The sequence below is a fragment of the Onychostoma macrolepis genome, chromosome 06, assembly GCF_012432095.1.
Source record: "Onychostoma macrolepis isolate SWU-2019 chromosome 06, ASM1243209v1, whole genome shotgun sequence".
Lineage (NCBI taxonomy): Eukaryota > Metazoa > Chordata > Actinopteri > Cypriniformes > Cyprinidae > Onychostoma > Onychostoma macrolepis.
Window position 1 is genome coordinate 23866878 of NC_081160.1, and position 21998 is coordinate 23888875.

The following is a 21998-nucleotide window of genomic DNA, read 5'->3' on the forward strand; positions in this document are numbered from 1 at the left end:
TTTGATGAGACACTGTACAATGCCATCATGATGTCATTATAAACACGCAATTTAATAAACTGAAGTGCACAATGAATTACAGAGTGAATTATGATTTCATAAATAACTGAATAGATGTATACAAAAATTGCATACAAACTGAAATGAAATAAACATTAAAAAACTAATATCATTAATTTATACTGTGATACAAACTACAATATTTTCGCTCACATTATAAGTACTTAAATAGCGCCACCTATCGATCTTTCCTAGAAATAATGTAGAACTTAAGAGGTACTGTGTTTACTGGCTGCGTGAACTATTTAAATTCCGTTGCCCGGGAAAACCGCAGCGGTCTGTTAAAGAGTGTCAAGTACCCGTAGCTTCATTAAACTGTAACCGCCAGCATCAACTCGCGCCAGAATTTATTTACGGTTCCTCAGAATCATTACTGCATATCAAACAAATACATTTCTGGTAAGTATCACTTCTTTGAAATTAACTAACGGTTGTTTTCTTGCTAAAGTTGATTAGTCATGAAAACTAGCTGAACTTTAATGACGGAATTCGCTCAGATGCATTTTTTTATATTTTTGAAATCAAAAATCATTGTTTAAATCAAAACACAAGTCCTTTGCAGTAGTTTTGATTTCATGTTTATTATTTCTAGTGGAAATAAATGCGTTGACACTGAAAGCCTGGATATGAAGCCCAATGTCTGGAATATAAAGGAGATGTTGAATATCCCCGCGACTTCTGGGTAACGTCTCATAACTGAATTCTGTACTAGTGGATTTGTCAGCTAACGTTTGCTGTTATTTACACTTACCCAATCAGTTACCTTAAAATAGGGCCTAATAATGTAGTGTTTATATTTATGTTTATGTTTATGTGTATTCTGCGCTCTGTTTGGTATAGAGGGATAAAAACTGCTAAGGGTCCGGGAACCAGTGACTACTCCAGCCTGAGTGACTCCCAGTTTCTGTTGGGCTCTCAAATGTGGCCTGACAATTCACAAGGGTTTACTCAGGAGATGAGTGGGCAGAGCAGAGGTTCTCAGCATACCTCACAGGAGGTAAATATTTCAGGCCTAAACTATCTATTTATTTGGTCTGTAGTACATGCCATGTTTTATCTGGAATAATAAAATGAAAATGTACTTGATTGTTTTTCTCCTTGGTCCACAAAACTTTAATAAATGAAAATCAATGTGATGTTGTTATTGTGAACAAGTCTGAAAAATGTTATAAAATTTTAAGTTTCATATTAATTCCAAATGATCTAAATCCTCTACAGATGAAGGAAATGATGGTGTCCAGCAGTTATAGTTCTAAGCCGTTTTTGTTTGGTGGTGATGGCAAAATCTCAAACTTCACTAGTAGCAAATTTGTCGGCATGTTGGACAAATTTGAGGAGGAGAAGAGAAAAGCCAAAGAAAAATATGAAAGGTAATTAGTCTATTCTTAATCCTTGTGCAATGAAAAACTATTCTATTGTAGTTTCCGATTGCAGTTTTTCATGTAGCTTTGGTTCTGTCCCGACGTATTCTTTAATATAACCTTTTCCCTTTTTAGGGAAATTCTCACTCATGGAATTCTACAACTGCAGGAATCTCTGGAAAATGTAAGCATTGTACTTAGGGCACACATGCATGTTTAACACATTTAGAATGTTTATATTGCACATAGTTTCAATACTATAATTGACTTACCTCTTCCCTTTTAGACCAGACAGACTTTGTTAAATCGCATTGATGGAAGTAATGACATAACCAAAGTTGTAATGGAGAAATTGGATACTTTTTCAAAAACAAGTATGTTTTTGTTCCTATGTTTTGTTTATTCTTTTAACTATATGCAGATGGTTCTTAACAGTTAGCCTATGCTGGCACCCTAAATTCCACAGATATCATATCATTAAAGATACTTTTTAATGAGATACAAATTTTACAAATAATTTTAAGTGTTGTAAATGTTATTTATTTATAACCTATGACATTACGTTGTCTATTGCAGTTGAAGGTTATTTAAACAGTGTGAAAGAAGGTATAACATGTCAGTTTGAGACTCTGCAGAGCCAAACACAAATAGAAATGGGAGACAGGGATGCCAAAGTAAGGACTGCACATACTGTATAACAGAGACAATCGATGCAAAGCTTTCGATAATGTATTTTATATTGGCATTGGTAATAAAGCAATATTTATTTTCTATTAAATAGAGCAGTCTGGCTGCAGAAGAGTTGAGCTCAGGCATGCTTAACCTCCAACAGGATCTGGAACATCTGAAAGCAGAGCAGAGCAAGGAGCAGAGCATGCTGGGAAAGATTCTGTCTCAGCTTAGTACTTTGATTTCTATTCACAAGCCGATGACAGGACCTGGCTCGGCTAGAATGATTGACAGTGAGGTCCAGACATCACCTGGTTTATTAGAGAGGTTCTGTGTGATATCAGCTGAAAAAGAACACAAGAGCAAGATGATATGCAACAGGCCTGTCATTTATTCAGGAAAACCAGCAGAGCAGAACCTGTGTCCACTCACAACACAGAAGACACGAAACAGAAATGCACAAGCTCTGCCTGAAGAAAGACAGCAGACAGTAGTCACAGAGGAGGTTTCCCCTGATGCTTCACAGAGATTATGGGGCACACAATTAGTTGAGACCAGACCTTCAAGCCCACTTGTGGATGTTCAGTCCACTGCATCCATAGAGGACCATGGAGGACAGTATGTAGACCTGAAGCCTGAAAAACCACTGCATGTGAGAGAGAACCGATTTGTCACTGATGCGATGCCACCACTGAAAATACCTAAGAGGCGCCAAAAACCACTGAATTATAGGGGGAAAAAGAGAGCCCTGGTTCTCCCACAAAGACAGCCGGTGAGAAAAAAAGGAGCAAATTTCTCAAAGGACAGCCAGCAGAACGAAGGCCTTCAGTGTGAACAAAAAGACAGAGTACCTTTGTCTTCTCTTTGTGACAACTGGAAAATGACCAACAAGTCTGTTGCAGAGAATCACTTAAAACTACAGCAGCAAGCCACCGTAGCACCAGTCAGTAGGTGTGTAGCTGAACAACCACTAAACCCCTTCAGTTTGTGGTCTGAGGACACAGACAGCTCCCAAATGATGGTGGAATACAAGATGTCTGAATGGGAAAATGTGGTGCCTGAACCTAAAACTAGTGTCATAGAAGGAGAAGGTGGCCTCTGGCAGCTTTTTGACTTCACTAATGACTCAGAATAAGATGCAGAATACTTCCATACTATATTCTGATTACACTTACATTTGAGACATTATTTAGAGTATCTCCTATGTTCATTTTTTTGAAAGTTAGAACTTAGAAATTGCCTGTGAACATGCAAACCTTGTTCTCTAACCACTTTCTTTGCTATAGACATGTTCCTCTTCTGTTGCTTTACCTTGTTGATTCTTTTTGAAGTATGGATTATAAAAACATAAAGACAAATAGGCAGACTTTGCTACATCTGAAAGAATTTTGTTCTGTTTTTCTCATGCCGTATGACTCTAAAGCAATAACATTCAAGCACATTCTGTAACTTAGGCATGTCATATTCGAGAAATTTGTGCATAATTTGTTTAGGTCTTACAAATATTTTAGACAACCCTAGTGTAACATCAACAGGTATAAAATATTTTAAAAATATATTCAACTTTCTTTGCAGTTGGAATTTGACATAGATTTAGCCATTGTTAAGTTAACAATGTTAACATGTTTAATAAATTGCATTGACTGCTTAAAGTTACAGTACATGTACTATATTGTGCAACTCTGCAATACATATTTACTTTGCTATTAAAGTAACATCATATTTTAGCACTGCTTCTTGGAGTGTTATTTAATCTGAGCTGTAAATTATGTGAGAGTATCTCAAAACCTTCAACACATATCTTAACTCATACCATATACCTTAGCTATTGGTAATATATCTGACATCCAAAAATGTAAAACATCATAGTTACAATCACTAATGCACTTGCAGCATTGTAAATTAAAATTGTTTCATAACTATGAAAGCCTTTCTCTCCTATATCTACAGTTTTCAGTTGTCTTGTGAATGAAAAATTTTTTTTTTTCTATTTTAAATGAGAAATCACTGTTGGATAGATAGTGTTGTCATTCCTCTACCAAGTCAGCAGGAGGGGGCATGAGTCCACGAGGATTCAGATTTGCCACCAAGCACACATCATAACTGTCGTGCATCAGAGCCTGCTTTGCCACCACAGTCCATACATTTTCCCAGGGATCCAACTGCAGGATGTCTTTAGTGATGGTATCATGACGATCTTGGAAAAGAGTGGAGTACATGTTTAATTAAATATTGTAATTGGGTGTTGAATTGAATTTTGTGATTGCATGAATTTAACATCAGGTTGAAGGCTGAAGTAAATCAACTGATACTGATATTACAAAACATATTTTACCTGCTCCTTTGTAGTATCCACAGACATAAAGTTTTCCATCAACAACACCAGCATTTGATGCATTGCTGCGAAGTGATAGGAGAGGCCAAGGTAAAGGAGGACCATCCCTCCAGAAATCCCCATCAGGGTTATAGATCTCCAATACATTAAGGCAGTGACGTGATTGGCCACGATCCACACCTTCACACCCAATACCACCTGCAGGAGGAGACACTGAAATTCATTCTTGGGCTATGCCTAGGTTGTTTTTATTACTTTTTTCAACAAATGTCAAATTGAAACAAGCAACATTTTGGAAGAATGACATCAGGGTCTCACACATAGGTGAGATTATGCTTTCATGAAAGTGAGTGAACCATTGTAATGATGACTACTGTCATAAGCTTCTTGTGTTGAGCAGTATTAAGTTAATCCACAGGTCTCACTGTATTGAAATATTAACCCACAATCAAAAAAATTGATCCTTTATATAAAATAAGTTATCACATTGTACTCATCCTGTTAACATTCTCACCCAGTACATAGATTTCCCCATTGAGTGCAACTGCACTGCAACGGTATTTTGAATACTTCATAGGGCCAAGTTCACTCCACTTGTTGGTTTCTGGATCATATTCAAGCAGGCGATTGCTCATACGGTCAGGCTCGTCATCTGTGCGGTATGACTGTCGTTCATGAGACATGGCAGGACAGGTGCATTAGAGGGAAAGAGAGAAGGCAATAAACAGACAGTTACTGATCCTCACTTGTTTTTATTTTCCAAATTATAGTGATTTATTTCATTTGCACCATCAATGTTACATTCTCATGACTCTTCTTGTGCAATATATTTGCAGATTGCACCATAAAGATGACAAATTTGCACTATTTTGGTATATTACCTGTGGCGTCCGTCCCCCGAGCACATACAGGCGGCCCTTCATCCGTACTACGGTGTGATAGGCCAGTGGCATGGGCAGAGGGGCAGCACTACGCCATGGTCCACCCTGTAGAGACCAACGCTCAACACTGTTGGTGATGAGGTACTGGTTTTTTAGTTTCATTTGACCCCCAATCAAATAGAGGTTTTCTCCCAAAGAGCCCAATGCGTAAGAATCACGATACTCTGCTGAGCTCAAGTGTTTCCAGGATCCTTGAGCTTCCTTGTTGTATCTGAAAGGGACATAGCAAATATTAGATTCTTGTCTGTAATTATTTTACTGTCTGTAATAATGTGATAGATTTCATCTCATTTTCTAATCTTAATTTTAGGTACTCTAATCAACAGATTAGTTTAAGGTTTGCCTGCATATATTTGATGTTGAAAGCATATGTAGTATTATTGTCATTATTGTCAAGCCTCACATGAAAATCTCAACATTTCTGTCTTTCTGCCTTGACATCCTTCTTGCTCCCAGCTCTCCTGCAACAATAATGTCATTCCTCTCAGTCACCACCCCAGCAAAGACATATCCAAGTGCATCACCATATCTTGGGGAGGTGATGAAAAGAGTCCGTCCTGTTTTGGGAACATAACAGAAGCTACGCTCTGTGTAGCTTCCATAACGTGAGCGAATGCCTCCGCCGTCATTACCAATGCAGAGCAGGAGGTCTGTGGTCTCCATGCCATAGCGCAGCTTTAGTCGACGAGGTGGAGTATCCGAATCCAACCTCGCTGCTTCAACTGCGTCCTCCATTATCTGAAGACATTCGGCATCAGCTAAAAGTGCTGTGTTCCGTTTCAAAGTCCCCTTCAAGTAATCTGCACCCACCAGTGGAAGACGTACCTTCTTTAAGAGCTCTGGAAGATGCCTGGCCCGGTTCTCTGCCTCTGAGCCTATACCCCCTGGGCGGTAGTTCACCCAGCGCATCACCACATCCAAAATGCTCTCTTCCCGTGAAACATTAAGATCATCTGAGCCCAATAATGCCCCTAACTGGTGTGCCTCCAACTCCAGCACTTCCTCCCCAAGGCACACTTCAGTGAAGTGCTGTCGCAGATAACGCTGAGCCTGGTCGGCCAACTCTTCTGCCCCTAGATCACGTGCATAATAATAGATGCCCAGGCAATTGGAAGCATCCATGTTGTCGATCATGTAGATATGACAACGACTGAAAACATCATCCATCTGTAGAAGAAAAGCGGCAACAGAGATTCCCTGCACATTGCCTGCGGTGAGTGGAAGATTGGAGCTGTACATGTATTCCAGCAGAAGGGCCAGGCTTGGGGCTGGCATGTCTCTTAACACCACCTGACGGTTGGTGCACTCACGCAGGCCACAGGTGAACATTACGCGGAAGTAGGGGCTGAAGGCAGAAAGCACAGCACGGTGGCATGGGAAGCTAACACCTTCAGCCACTAGAACCACATCTGTTAACTGCTCAGCATCCCGCATTCGATTTAGCTGTTCCAACAGCGTCAAACCATGCTTGGCTCTCAAATCCATTTTGTTTTGTTTTGTTTTTGTCTCTTGATAGCTTAAAACTAGAGAAGTGTTACCATTAGCCTAAATACATCCTGGAGGACCTTCAAAAGTTGTATCTGAAGAGATAAAAACAAAACAAGACAAATTATTAGCCAATGCAGCTAAATGATAACTAGCAGCAACATACTAGTGCACCCTTTAATGGAAAGTCCACAGAATCATATTGAGTTCATTTTGATGCACCAATAATTTTATCTTGCTCTAAGGGTCAGTGCTAAACAGGTCAATGCTCCAACATGTCAAAAGAAGGCAGTATCAGTCACATTACTGGCAACAAGCTAAGTCTATTGCATTATATTAGCGCATGCATCAGTGAATCGTACCAGATCTCTGGCTTCCTGTGGTGTCTGCCTTCAGGCAACAATTCGTCCATTACCCACACTCGACACAAACACGCTGGCTGCCTTGCTCCTGACAGTAAACACTGGGAGAGGGAGCAGGCTCAACCTTCTATGCCCATTCCAGCTAAGCAACAGTGCTAATTATAGACCATGATTTGTCAAACTACGGAAGGGGGGAAACAAGAAAAACATTCAACAAGTATTGTTGAACACTGAACATTACTTGATATTACAGCATGTCTAGAAGGTTTTTCATGTGTATAAATATTGTCATTTTGCTTAGTGTCTTTGCATTGCTTATGTTTTGGTATTTCTGGCATGAAATTGGGGGAAAGGCCCTCAGTACATGAGAGCTGAGGTCAAATTTCACTCCATCATGCTCTTAAAGTGACAACACAATCTATGATCTATGTGTAAGCATTTGTTCCTTAATGCAGCTTAACCATTACTTTTGATGCAATTATAGCTATTTCTGAATATAAGTATTATCTTATTATTGATGAAGCAGAACTATGAGATTTAAGTTTTTTGTTTTTTTTTGGTAAATTTGCCTTTGAACTCTACACTGTGCCATGTTTATTCCAACATGTGGCATTCATTTATTGATTGGTTTATTTCTGGGATGTAAAGCCTTTTAAAGAGTTTTTTTTGTGTGTGTGTACAAATTTTCCCCTGAACTCAAACTATGATAACTCCAAACAAACTGATTTCTTGTTGTAGCTTCCCGATGTTTATTTGTGAATATGAAAATAGGAACATGAGTGTAATCGGTACAGAGGCCTAAACTTTAGTCTACTCAATTATTAATTAATATATTAACCACAGAGGAGAGATGTTAAACCTTTAACCCCTCTGTACAAACCCATCCCATTTATTTTAAGCCCTTTTAAGGACCACTTCATGTGTTGCAAAGTTACAGGATGAATGACGTCAAAACATCCCTTCCTATCCTCTTTTTTAAAGTCATCAATTCATAATATGCTGCACAACACAATGGAAAACTCTACCGGAACAGAAAAAAGTTTCCATTGCAGTTCATCAGTTAAAAAACTAGCGACTAATGAAGAAGAGAGGAAAGTCTGAGTCAGCATTTGCACTAAAATAAGACAGTTGAAAGAGTTGAAGATAGAACTTTGTTACCAGTTTGTATCAGTTTGTTACACTTATTTTATTCCTATAAAGACATGCACATTGTATATATTTTTGTTTGCTTATTTTTCTTATTTAACTCTTCTGAAATTGTACATATCTATTTAAATTATTACATGCTATTACTTGTTCTTAAGTTAATTATTGTTAGAAAGCACGGGCTCTTTTTAATACAAACCGACCCCGTTATGTTCCCTTTTAAATAACCCTCACAGGTTTAAAGGTAAATCATAGATGGCATGCAGAAAGTCTTATGAAGTTATATTGAGACGGAGGTCAGTGCAATTTTGTGGTTTGTAATTAAGTCTTGACAAAGACTATTTATAGTAGCTATACAGCACGAAATAGAGAAAATGGACTCAGGACATACAGAGTATCATGTACAGAGAGAGATTATAGATGAACAGAGGCTGAAAGAGCGATCTCAGAGAATGGACCCTTCTCAGATCAACCTTCCCATCGCTCATCAGCTGAAGAAATCACTCAGGTAGGATACAGCCATTAAAGCAAAGGTTTGTTCGAAAGAAATTAGGCAGCATTGACACCAATTTCAATCTATGTTTATTTTTCCTTTCTTTCTAGCTGTTCTACAACCAGACTGAAACGTAGCATAGTTGGTTTCTTGCCTGTTCTGTCCTGGTTACCCCGTTACTCCATCTGGGATTATGGCATGCCAGACCTTATCTCTGGCATCAGTGTGGGCATCATGCACCTTCCACAAGGTGAAAGCAAGTTTTTAATGACCTACAATATAATTTTTATTTGTGGCTGTTTAAAACATTTTGTGTGTTTTAGGAATGGCATATGCTTTGCTGGCCTCGTTGCCTCCAGTATTTGGACTCTACACATCCCTCTATCCTCCATTAATTTATTTTATTTTTGGGACCTCCAGACACATATCTGTAGGTGAGATCATTTATCTTTGAATGCTACTGAAACCTGTTGACCTCAGTTGATTTGATTTAGTCAAAATGCATTGTTTTCTGTATAAATTCTCTTTGAATTGTCAAGTTTTCTATTTTTGATGCTCATAAAGCTTTGACTTGTATTTATGTGTTTGTGTTCGCATAGGCACATTTACCATCCTCAGTATTATGATTGGCAGTGTGACAGAGAGACTGGCCCCTGATTCAAATTTCCTTATTCACAATTGCACTAATGTGACTGAGAAGGTGGATATCGTATCTAGAGACTTCTACAGAGTGCAGGTTGCTGCTGCTGCCACTGTACTGGGAGGACTTATTCAGGTGATAAACACACACATATAAACACAGGCTGATGCTTACACACAAAAATGTATATGCCTTAACCAACAACATTATATTGTATACAGAGGTCCATTTAAATATCATGAATTATAATGTCTCAGTTTATTGTCTCAGTTTAATACAATCTTGTATTCTCACTCATAGTTTGTATTAGGGTTGGTGCAGTTTGGGTTTGTTGGTACGTATCTCTCAGAGCCTTTGGTCAGAGGTTATACCACAGCTGCCTCTACTCATGCTGTAGTAGCCCAGTTAAAGTACATCCTCGGAGTCTCACCTAAGCGCTTCAGTGGACCGCTGTCTATTGTCTATGTGAGTACAATCAAATTCATGCATTGGATGTGCATGCCTGAAGGCATATAGACCTAAGGATTAATTCTCTGTAATTTCTCTGTGCAGACTTTAGCAGACTTGTTTATGCTGTTGCCAGAGACTCATCTCCCAACTCTGCTGGCCAGTGTTGTGTCCATTGTGGTTCTCATCACTGCCAAAGAGCTTAACACTGCGCTCAGGCAAAAACTGCTGGTGCCTATTCCGGTGGAGCTCTGCACTGTATGTAATCAATGAGAAATGGCAGTTTTAAATACCATCTGCTTTTCTTCTTCATTGTTTTATTCAGTCCTATCCATAAATTGTACTATTTTTGTTTTATAGGATTCATTAAATCTTTACTATTTAGTGACTCTGTATATATCAGTAGTGCCTGTCCTTAATGCCCTCTCTGTTATTAATCTGTGTAGTCAGCATTTCGACTCTCTTCATTATAGTGTTTGCATCATATCTCTTAGCAATAACTAATTGCAACTAGTCTGGCTTCTCATTCACTACACAGGAATCATTAACATCATTTTATCCTTTGCTCATGAAATGTGTATGTTTTTATGCTAGATTGTAATGGCGACAGTAATATCATTCTACACTCGTCTGAATGAAACCTATAAGATATCAGTTGTTGGTGAGATCCCAAGTGGGTGAGTTTTCACATCTAAAATATGTTGTTGTTTTTTTAATAAAAAGTATTTTTTTAATGGTGCGTGCAGGCAATGTCATGACAAGCACCACTAGTCAAATTTCCTTCAAATCAAGTTCTATATCATAAAATATTGCAGAAATGGTTCTATGACGGTGATATTTCTATAACACATGCATTATTTTGGTAATTCTGATGTGTTTTCTCAGACTTCAGCCTCCCAGCATTCCAAACGCCAGTGTCTTTTCTGAGGTGGTGTTGGATGCTTTTGCCATGGCCATTGTTGGTTATGCAATTTCTATTTCTTTGGGCAAAACCTTCGCTCTCAAACATGGTTACAAAGTAGACAGCAACCAAGTGGGTAAATCAAAATAACTCATATGGATAAACAGATAATGTCAATGCACTGCTGATCTCTGTTTTTCTCTCACTGTGTTATAGGAGCTGGTGGCTTTGGGTCTCAGTAATACAGTTGGAGGTTTTTTCCAGTGTTTTTCAGTTTGTGCTTCAATGTCTCGCAGTCTCATACAGGAAAGTACAGGAGGCAAGACACAGGCAAGACAAATGCACTTGTACAAACTCTATGAATGCATGCATTTTTATATCTACTGTATGTTTGTTCATCACATTGCGTTGTTTTAGATCGCAGGAGTAGTGTCTGTTGTAATAGTACTGGTGACGGTACTAAAGTTAGGCTCCCTTTTTCAAGAGCTGCCCAAGGTATGTCAACAAACCTCTGTGAGGTCTGTTAGTCAGATTACCAATTTATTTGTGCTTTATTTAGATTCATTATTTTGGTATGAGCTATGAATAAAGTGTGACTACAATTTACATTCTTTGTGTGTCTGTCTAGGCAGTTCTTGCTGCTATTGTATTTGTGAATTTGAAGGGAATGTTCAAGCAGTACTACGACATAGTCACACTGTGGCGTAGTAGTAAGATTGATCTGGTAAGTTATGCTAAAGTCATAAAAGGTATTTTTTCAGCTACAAGTATTTAGTGGTGCTTACTGAGATTTTATCCGAACCTCTATACAAAGTATTAAACTTGTCCTGCAGCGTTATATTCATGAAGACAGATTGCGTGCCTCAAAAAGGGGGGGTGTTTTTTATTTTCCAAGTGATCAAACTTTGCCTGGAGGATCATAAAATGTCTGAAAAAACCCATAGTAATAGTATCACATAGCAATGTGATTTAAAATACACACACACACACACACACACACACACACACATAGAAAACAGGCATTGTGCTGATGACTTTTGCATATAAGCACCACTAATATTTAATTCTGTTGATAATTTCCACGATTGCTGGTTTGTTAGTGTACGTATTCATTTCTCCGCTCTTTTTTTGTGTTTGTAGTTGATCTGGTCGGTGACATATGTGTCCACTGTGCTCTTTAATTTGGATATGGGTCTTGGTGCCTCCATGGGTTTTGCTCTGCTGACTGTTATCTTCAGAACTCAGCGGTCGGAGTCTTTCCCTTCTTCTAATCATTCAGCAGTGTTTCTCACTACTGTCATCTGCTCTATTCTCTTACTGCATCATGTCTGACCTTATCGCATGACTTCTTTCTGTCTCTCAGGCCCAGTTACTCACTGCTGGGACACCTCCCTGGCACTGAGCTGTATCTAGATATGGAGACACATAAGGAGGTGAGATTTACATGGATATTTATCCATTTAGCAGACAGGACTTCACTGTAATGTTGAACTGTGCACCATTTTTAATGATTTGCATAATAATTAGTTATGTTTATTTAAACTCAATTACCACTGTAACTCCACGACAGTTTTAAAAGCAAACTAGCCTTCATTACCCCAATGTGACCTTTTGTAATCAATGTATCTACCTAAGCAGATCTATCACAAACATGCTTTGTGTTTTGCAGGTAAGGGAGGTACCAGGTATCACCATATTTCGCTCTTCTGCCACCATGTACTTCGCTAATGCTGAACTTTATCTTGAGGCCCTTAAAAAAAAGGTAAATATTTTTAATTTGAACTTGGTAACCATAAAGCATATATTTTCAGTACAGTGGAATGTCAGGGGCCGGGGCCCACAAAGGGGCATTCCATCCAAAAGGTGACTTAAAGTTATTTATAATAAGACAAAAAACAAGCATTAAACTAAACTAAAACCATTTCAAATAGTTATAATAATTAAATTGTTTTGTTTTTTATTTTATTTTTTTATTACCCTTAAAATGGTTTGTTTCCTTTGAAGAAACTTCACTTGAAAGTTGAAAAACCTTGATACATTTTTAAAAGCATGTTTTCTAGACTTTTTCTATAGAAATCATGTAAATTAATAAAATGTTAACATACCATGGGCATTTTTATAATGAATATACATTTTTACTAGTTGTGCATGCTCTAAAATATTTTGTCATGTACAAATTGTGAGTAAAAAATAAAACTTCTGGATTCCTTAAATGTAAACTATCTATGTAAACTGCCTGGATTGCTGAAGTTTACATTTTTATTTTATTTAAATTATTATTATATTATTAATTATATATTTTTTTATTTACAGAAATGAGTTGCCGTAGATTAAAATAAGTTTTGAAAACAAAACTATGGCTAGGGGACCTTTGAATATTGTTGTGAACAATGGGGGCCTTTAGTTGAGAACCACTGTCTACCTATATTATTTTTGCTAATGCATATCAATTGCTGTTGTTTATGCAAAGAGTGGACTGGACATCGGGAAAATGCTCACCTATAAGCGCAGACAGGAGGCCAAGCAGAGACGCAGAGAGAGGCGAGCAGAGCGAAGAGCCCGAAGAGAGGCTAAAAGACAGGTAGATGATCTCTGCTAATAGTTTTCATGGTTATTATATGCTATATAATATTGTTATAATATATAGCATATATGCTATAAAATAATATTACTGCTCCATTAGCATGAGCTAAACCCAATCCTGTACTATTATGCTTTGTTCCAAATACCTAGTGAGCTGCCTACAGAGATCAGATACCTCATTTTGTCCCAATTATAAGGCAGCTTCACCTTTGTGGAAAAGGTGGTTCCATAATGCATTCTAATGATCTTAGTGAAATCATATTGTATTTATTATATGTGTGCTGTGTATATTGTAGTATCACACCAGCTTATCAACATGTAATCATAATTAAATTTTTCTTTACAGAAAAGAGCTTTCAGGGAAGCCTCTCAGCGATCCAAAAAAGCTGTATTTTCAGTGGAAGAGGAAGCAGGGCAGTTGAAGGAAACGAATGGAGACATACACAGAGAGGTAGAGCTTAGCTGGAGAGAACGGAAAAACAGTACAGTGTTTGTAATACCTGAGACAGCAAGGACATCTGATGGCCATCACACCTGGATGTACCTTAAGGGCACTGACCCTGACACCGCCACCCTGGGGTCAGTGTCAGATCTACATGATGGGGACACCACCACTCTGGACTCCAGCAGCGAGGACACTTTAAGCCGGGACCTAGAGAGGGTTTCTCTGGGATCCCTGGGGAAGTGGACCTGGGACATCCATTCCATCATCTTGGATTTCTCCACTGCTAACTTTATTGATACTGTTGCCATTAAGACATTAAGAAATGTAAGTAGTGATTCAAAAGTCCCACTGAGAAAAGTGACTGTGCACTGCAACCGAGCTCTCATCACCATCTCTTACTGTAGATATTCCATGATTTTGGCGAGATTGGCGTGGATATCTACTTGGCAGGCTGTCAAGGTAAGAGTGTCACAGTGAACTGTTTTAGAATGTTTCATTTAGTGAATGATTGCAAAATATCTGGGCTATGCTTTGTTTTCACCCAAGCACTGGTGGTGGAACAGCTTGAACGTGGTGGCTTCTTCTCTGATGTCATCACTGAAGGACGTGTCTTTGCTACTGTACACGATGCAGTTCTGTATTGTCTCAAGCATCGGGGAGCTGACATCGTCCACAGCTATGAGAATGCTCTGGTAGGTTCACCAATATCACATTCTCTTACAGTATGCAGTACATGGAATTATTGTGGAATATATAAATGAGTTATATACATGATTTTAAACTTCTGATTTTAGGATATGACTGGGACCCAACTATGATAGAAGTCATCTGATTTCTTCTTCTACAAGCCCTTTCGATTTTATTAAAGCTATATAAAAAAACTAAACCTCTTCATGAAGTTCCAAATAGAATTTGGCTCGGGAGTTGACGCTAATGAAACATCTGTTACTTCTTTTTTTCTCATTTGATTATAAAACAGGCTTTTAAATTTATTTAATATGTTTGTGTTGCATTTTTTTTTTTTTTTAACTGGTGAAGTATTTTTATGAATTATACAGATACCATTTTATGAGAATTTGTTTGCAAAATGTCAAATGTTAAAATAGAAAATGCAATGTTAGATTGTTTGTTTGTTTTAAAGAAAACAACCTAGTCTCTGATTGGTCAGTTTAATTTATTTGACAAAGTGATTCTGTGCATTTTAACAGCAACAATCAATACAACAAATAAATAAAATAAGTTAACCTCACTCAGTCTTTGGATGCACTGCAATTAACAAAGAAAAAACATTACAAAATAACTGATTGAAATACAAACAAATCATACAGATTGTGCAAGTTTTACATGCTTCTTTCCAAGGAACATCTGAGAGGAAATAAGTGTAAGAAACATACTGCCAGAGATGGAGGCTGACTAGATGCCTAGTTAAAACTCTTAATAATTTTTTGTTAAAAGTTATAATTAAACTAACCTGTAGTCCATGAGTGTCCCTGCAGATAACTTTCCTCAAATGTTCGGTGATTCAGATGTCAGTGTAAATGTCACTTCAGTAGAAAGCAATAACATACATTTTTTCCCACACTCTTTGGCCAGTACACACTACATCCTCCAGCAATTGTGAAGTTTGCTTTTACACTGACAGCGGTTTATTTGCTGCAATTCACCAAAATCGCAAGTCAAAACATGTACAGGGAAGAGCTACACATCTCGTATGCACTTCTATTTACTATTACTGTATTAGCAAGTAGCTGCGGTGTGTATGGCCTTTGGAAGGTACAGTAGAGTGTCATTCTGTATGTAAACAAAGTCGTCGAATATGGCTGCATTCCCATGAAAATAAATAATAATGCCTTCAAATATCTACATTAGGAACAGTAGCATTGTCTTTCACAATTGCATAAATCTCAGGCTGCTTATCCCTGAATCCAACCCAACAAAAGTTCCAGCTCCAACACTGGGACTGCTGGAGGTTAAGTAAAGCTCATTCAATTCTGAAAATGAAGAAATGTTGGGAGGGCTACATTTCTAGTGTGCAAATGTGTGTACTTAGGGAAGAGCGACCCAAACATACAGTACAAAGGACGAGTGTATTTTTGTGTTTGTTGGTACGAGGTCAGTGCTTCAGGGTGTATGAGTGATGCAGAGGCAATGAACTGTGTGTCTGGATGTGTGTGTGAAAGAGGAAGTGAATGACTATACATAGATTGTAACACAGAAGTGAATGTATATATATGTGCATTGTTGTACCTGGAATTATGCATGTGTTTATAGGTCTTGGTGTCTTTCTATGTGCTGGTCTGAGTTCAGTTCTGAAATGAGTTCTTCTTGCTCTTGTGTCTCTTGTTGTTGAGAAACAAACTGTTGGTAGCGTGCTTGCCGCTGGTAGTCTGGATCGACATTAATCCAATTATTGGCAACCCACTTAGTCCCTTGTGTCACCACACAGCCACCATGAAGAGAATACTCGTCTTGTTCACCAACCCAACCTACAGAGGGCGGCACGGCACAACAAGATAATGAACAACATTTTCTAGATACAGTAACTTCTCACAGTGGGGGTCAATCAGTAGTGTGAAACCACATTAAAATGACATTTAAAGAAATTCATGACCAAATGTAACTCCACAAGATGCTCCCTGGATCTTTCTTAAATAATGCTGGAGATGGATTTAGAGATTTTGAATACAGTTCTGGAGTTCATACCAGCTTGAATCCTGCTATCATTAAAGAAAATGGGAACAAAGACATTCTGAAATTTAAATAAATATTTCAGTTACATTTTTCATTCAAGATGTGGTAATAATACAATTTGTAATGAAAAAAGAAATGTTAAAGGGGTCATATGATGTGATTTCTGTTTTTCCTTTTCTTTAGTGTGTTATGTGGCAGTTTATGCATGTATAAGATCTGCAGAGTTACAAAGCTCAAAGTCTCCCACAAGAGGATTTATTCTATCTAAAAGAGAAGGCTGATCCAGACCGGGCTAAAACACCTCATTCAAACACGCCCCCACATGTCTACGTCACAATGTGGAAATATTTGTGTAATGCCGCCCAAATGTTCACGCAAAGAAAGAAGGCGTGGTTTCAGTAACCGCAGTAGTGTAGATACAGCCATGTCAGGGAGACGCTGTGTGTTTCTGTGCAATGCAAAAGCACTTTATTTGGCCTTCCGAAAGTAGATGCAGTTAGGAATCATTAAGATTACTTAACAGAACATCACAACCCAAATGTTTGAATTTGTGCAACGCATTTTATGGACGACAGTTTTGTGAACCTAGGAGAGTACAAGGCTGGCTGTGCAAAGGCTATTTCTAAAAAAAATGGGTCAATTCTGACTTTGCTATGACAATCTGGCGCTTCTGAATCAGCGACTGTAAGTATGTTTTGTTAATAGTTGAAGTATTTGCTTCTGACTGTTCAAATAAGGAGTTTCGCACCATGAAGAGTGTCGTGTCGTGTGTGTGTGTGTGTGTGTGTGTGCATGTGAGAGAGAGACAGGGTCACATCACAGTGAAGTCAGCTGTCTTAATCGCCGCTTGTGTACTGCAAATACATACGGGCATCATCATCACTGTGTCTGTCACGCGACTCTGTTCCCCTCTGGGGCTTGACCTGATGGTAAAACTAACGACATTATTAACTGTCTTTACATTTATTTTGAAAGCTGAAGCTTGCGATTATGGTAAGGGGTGTTACAATTTCGAAGTGTGCTTGTGGTGTTCGGCCAATCACAATGCACTGGGTCAGCTGGCCAATCAGGAGTGCGTTTCCCAAAAACAACTATGGTCACAAGTTCCGTCGCTACCAATAGAGTTCAATGGAACTAACAACCATAGTTAGCTAACGATGCTTTTGGGAAACGCACCCCAGAGCAGAGTGTGCTTGTTGGAAGGAGGGGCTTTGTAGAAAAAGACGCGTTTGAGAGAGGCGGGGCATAGAGGAACTACAATAATGTACAGTATTTGAATAATAATGTGTTTTTTGAACATTAAAGGATGTCAACATATTCTGTTACACCAAATACACAAAATAATGATCTTTAAAACAGCATAATATGACCCCTTTAAATTAGAAAAGTCATGCTTCTGAACTCTACTGTATCTACAGTACTGCAAGTTTGTAATTTATCACAAATTCATCATTCACTTAAGCTGAGTAACACCTTTTAGAAACATTTTTATACCACAGCATGATGTTTTGTATCAAACAATGATTAGGCAGATAGAATTTAAGGATAACTAACAATACACTAATATTACACACTACCATTAGTTTTCACTTAACTTTATTCCAAAACAGTGTTATTTTAGAATTATTTATATATTATTTTAATATTTATAAAAATTTTGAATTGGCTTTCATTTTTGTAAATTAAGTTTATGCAATTTTCATGTGTTTCTGTCATTTTGTATTAACTAATTATTAAATATTTTTATAAAGCTTTGTTTTTATAGTTTTAGTGCTTCAGCTTATTTCAAATTTTTGTCTGTTTTTTTCAAATTTCTTGCTTAATATTATTAATATTTTATTTCAGCTTTACTTCAATTACTGAAAATGATTTTTAATAATTTTATTAACAATAAAGCAAGGCATTACAAAATAGCTGATGAGTTAATTACCTCTACCATCAGAGAGATAGTTGTACCAGAAAACTGCCGTCCCCTTAATGGGCTTCACTCTCAGGTTGCCTTTATCACAATGTTTCCTGGTGTCCAACAGATCCACATCATTCTGTATCAGTGACTGGGAAACACATGGATACATGCACCCAGTTATTGTCTATCGCATGTCCTTAAAATTTTGCATTCTTGCATCTGAGTCACAAATACACATGCAAAGATGCTTTATTCAATAGGACACACCGCTTCTTCGTAAGTCCTATTATCTGCCACTGGAAAGGTGGTCTCCCCCCCTTCTTCTACATTATTAAGGTAAAACAGAACTGTGATGTACCTGCAAAAAAAAAAATACTACTTAGGGTGGGAAAACATACCAAATTTTGTCTGAAATTTATATTACATGATATTAACATTACATGATATAAACAATATCACACTCATAATCATGCTGTTGTTCTATATACATTTTTGTTTGCGTGATAATGCATATATATTATTTATCCCATTATATGATTACACGTCAAATATTAATCTTAATCTCTTTGTCTTACCTGCAGGATGTCTGGAATGGGGAGGTGGTATTGGCAGCGAGGCGAGTGTGTGTGCAGGCTGTTTCAGGATACACTGGCCCACTGTCATGATGAGCGTGGTAATGGCCACCCTGCTCATAACGCACCACTTGTAGAGGTTCACTTAACTCTACCAGTGAGGATGGTAGTCGTGTTAAACGAGTGACTCTTGAAAGACATAAAGAGATATAGCATTAATACAAACTGAGAAGAATGGACGGGAGGAGATACATGAAGAAAGCACATAAGCGGATTTTGAAAAGCTGTATGTCAGCACACTTGATGGGTGAACAATAGGAGAGCAAATAAGGAACACCTTTTGCGGAGGTCTTGAAGAACCTGATGTGCTCCCTGACCCTGGTAGAGCCAGGTGTGTCTGCTGTTCCTCACCAGCTGGCTCCTCTCCACCCCACGCTGTAGCAGAAAACGCTGAAAGGCATCACTTTTCAGATGCCTAAACTCCTCTAAATTTAAGAGACCTGTGTCAAAAGAGACATATGCTCAAAACATACACATGGGCACTCAAATTTAGCAAGTATTGGCGATCTATGATCTTTGTATCTTTTGAGTGTCCTCTTATCGGATATCTGCAGTTAAGCTGCAATGTTCAAATAAGATCTCCAGCTTCGGTCTTTACCATTTCCATCCTGATCAACCTTTAGGCCATCATAGATTTCCTTAAGGTTCTCAGAGGTTAACCAGATTCCATCTCTCACTCGAGAGTGTGTCAATATCTACACCAGAAAATACGGCAATCAAGTTACAGATTACACATAATGTAAATGCACAAACACAAACAGAGATAAAACCAAAGATATATCCACACATTACATTTTGTCAGCATTGCCAAACTGCAAAACTAAGGCTCAACAGACACTGACGACTGCCAACAGACCTCATGCGGTTGTAGCTGGCCATCTTGGTTGAGGTCAAGGAAATTGAAGATTTCCTCAGGAGTGAGGTTGAGCTGCTGATTAAGTTCCTCTTGACCTTCAGGGACCATAACCTGACTCTCCATCAAACCCTTCAGCTGAGCCAGACGCACAACTACACCACACTCCTCCTCTGACAGAAACTCAGGGATCTCTGCAGCCAACACAAACACAGCCACAATGATGTTTCATGCAGATGAAGGAATCAACAAACAAAAAAACACTTAGACAGCAAACAATGCATGCCTCAACAAGAAACTTGAGTTTTCATTTCAACAGATCACCCAAAAATAGAAATGACCTCAAAGATACCCCTCATTCATGTTTGAGCATACTGGGAATCATTAATGAAACATTTTTGTTAATGAAATCAATGCATTTTTTTGGATGTAAATTGTTTCATTGAATTGTTTTACACAGGGGCAAGGGAACAGTCTGAAAATAGAACATTATAAGCTTTATTAAGGTTCTTTCACACCAAGTATAATAACAATGGGATGATATGCATTTAGTTTATTATAAGCATGCACTCGTGATTAAGTCGTCTGCTGTTTTAAATGTTCAAGCTCTTTTCTATTTTGATTGGCTGTCAGTGAGTGTTTATATAGTTCATCAGCTGGAAAAATAATTCAGAAAAAGATTCCATTCCAAAGATAAAGTTACTTTCTGCTGTTATTGTTATAACTGTGGTGTGGACTTCACTATTCTCTTAGAATTAAAATGATTGTAAAATATAAAATATAGTAAAATATAACTACGAAAACATAACGTATGAAAAGAAAATCATACGGGTTATGAACAACATGAATGGCGTTTTTATTTTTTGGGTGAACTATTCCTTTCCAGCAACATATCTTTACCAAACAGAAGGGGCTTTAGACTGAGTGTCTTCATCTCATGGACTTTCCCTGGCACCAGTGACACTTTTTGGACATGGCCCACCTAAAAATGAAAAAGACTTTGTAGTTTTTGGAAGACCAAAGAACATGACAGTACTCACAGGGCTCCAAATCATCTTATACTCTTTACCCGTATTCCTTCAATGCGAGGAAGAAACATATTTCGAGGGAAGCCAGAGTCTGCAGGGGTCTGAGGATTAGACGCTCCAGTAACTTTAGGACTGTTGTCTCTGCTTGTAAAATCCCGGTTTGGCGTTATCGCGTTAGTGCCGTTATTATAATGAACATAGAGCAGAAGTGCAATGACATTGATTATATAAACGTGGAAAAAAACCATCACCACCATGAAGTAGGAGCGAGAACACACGCTGCTCTTCTGCAGAGGGACGCGCCGACGGGGCAGAGATCGCGGTGGTGGCGGTGCTGATGCTGCGGTGTCATCCTCCTCAATATTGTCCTGGGGTTCCATCATTTTGACAGACGAGACTTTTATTGATCTGTTTAAAATACACTATTTCAATCTGTTTTCAAAAGAATATTACGACACAAGCCACAGCTGGTATTTGACAGATAGAAAATCCCGCATTAAAACAGACGTCACCCTGAAGAGTAGCTGCCTGGCTAACCTGCTAAAAAGGCTACTTTTGTAACAAGCTTATTAACTACGCAAACAGATAGCAAAATGTGCTCGATAACACCCGCGCATTTAAACTGCGTATAAAGACATTTTATTCTGTCAGTATAAGCGTACCTCCGGCTTGTGGTAGCGTGACACTCTCTGGCTTATTCAGCACTTCCAGTTGTCAACATTCACTCTCTTGTTTACATCGAGACGCGTGATTATAGCAACTGCGCAGCTTCTAGTCTCCTCCGAGCGGACCATTTTGAAATTCATTCTCTTCAAAATCCCTGTAATGAGTGTCTTGTAGTGTCTGCTTATAATGATTAGAATTTATCCGCCAGTTTCCTTAGCTCTGCATCTCGAAGTGAACGTGCAGCTGACTGGACTTTCGAGGGACGCCATTCTCCTGACAACTGCTGCATCTCCAACGTACTGCTCATCTCCCACTGACTGTGTGGCGACGTCCGATTCTCTAATGAGCCGTTCT

General features: G+C 38.3%; 4 protein-coding genes across 6 annotated transcripts; 2 read left to right on the forward strand and 2 right to left on the reverse strand.

The window, feature by feature from the left end:
• Positions 1-206: 206 nt before the first annotated feature.
• On the forward strand, positions 207-3488 carry LOC131542118 (interactor of HORMAD1 protein 1). 2 transcript variants are annotated; one of them, XM_058778460.1, is made up of 8 exons: positions 207-459; positions 653-742; positions 901-1057; positions 1279-1430; positions 1557-1605; positions 1708-1795; positions 1998-2095; positions 2203-3488. In XM_058778460.1, exons 2-8 carry the CDS (start codon positions 687-689, stop codon positions 3223-3225), a joined length of 1623 nt encoding a protein of 540 aa, XP_058634443.1. In that variant the 5' UTR covers positions 207-459; positions 653-686; the 3' UTR covers positions 3226-3488. The 2 variants fall into 2 exon arrangements, with proteins under 2 accessions (XP_058634443.1, XP_058634444.1); XM_058778461.1 differs by lacking the exons at positions 1708-1795; positions 1998-2095.
• Positions 3489-3688: 200 nt separating this feature from the next.
• On the reverse strand, positions 3689-7368 carry kbtbd12 (kelch repeat and BTB (POZ) domain containing 12). The gene is made up of 6 exons (XM_058778453.1): positions 7214-7368; positions 5770-6946; positions 5307-5577; positions 4940-5090; positions 4426-4623; positions 3689-4287 (listed from the first exon to the last, which is right to left on the reverse strand). The coding sequence occupies exons 2-6, from the start codon at positions 6849-6851 to the stop codon at positions 4118-4120; spliced, it is 1872 nt and encodes a 623-aa protein (XP_058634436.1). The 5' UTR covers positions 6852-6946; positions 7214-7368; the 3' UTR covers positions 3689-4117.
• Positions 7369-8733: 1365 nt separating this feature from the next.
• slc26a6l (solute carrier family 26 member 6, like) lies at positions 8734-15117 on the forward strand. The gene is made up of 19 exons (XM_058778509.1): positions 8734-8867; positions 8963-9102; positions 9176-9286; positions 9452-9627; positions 9793-9957; positions 10045-10197; positions 10534-10616; positions 10825-10972; positions 11057-11170; positions 11258-11335; positions 11469-11564; positions 11981-12087; positions 12204-12273; positions 12510-12602; positions 13311-13421; positions 13770-14192; positions 14273-14327; positions 14415-14560; positions 14663-15117. The coding sequence occupies exons 1-19, from the start codon at positions 8734-8736 to the stop codon at positions 14684-14686; spliced, it is 2427 nt and encodes an 808-aa protein (XP_058634492.1). The 3' UTR covers positions 14687-15117.
• p4htmb (prolyl 4-hydroxylase, transmembrane b) lies at positions 15029-21968 on the reverse strand. Of its 2 annotated transcripts, XM_058778465.1 has the most exons (11): positions 21641-21968; positions 21233-21386; positions 21020-21122; positions 20851-20932; positions 19954-20144; positions 19696-19792; positions 19375-19537; positions 19041-19226; positions 18733-18823; positions 18490-18613; positions 15029-16354 (listed from the first exon to the last, which is right to left on the reverse strand). In XM_058778465.1, the coding sequence occupies exons 2-11, from the start codon at positions 21328-21330 to the stop codon at positions 16134-16136; spliced, it is 1356 nt and encodes a 451-aa protein (XP_058634448.1). In that variant the 5' UTR covers positions 21331-21386; positions 21641-21968; the 3' UTR covers positions 15029-16133. The 2 variants fall into 2 exon arrangements, with proteins under 2 accessions (XP_058634448.1, XP_058634445.1); XM_058778462.1 differs by having other exon boundaries at positions 21020-21386.
• Positions 21969-21998: the final 30 nt, after the last annotated feature.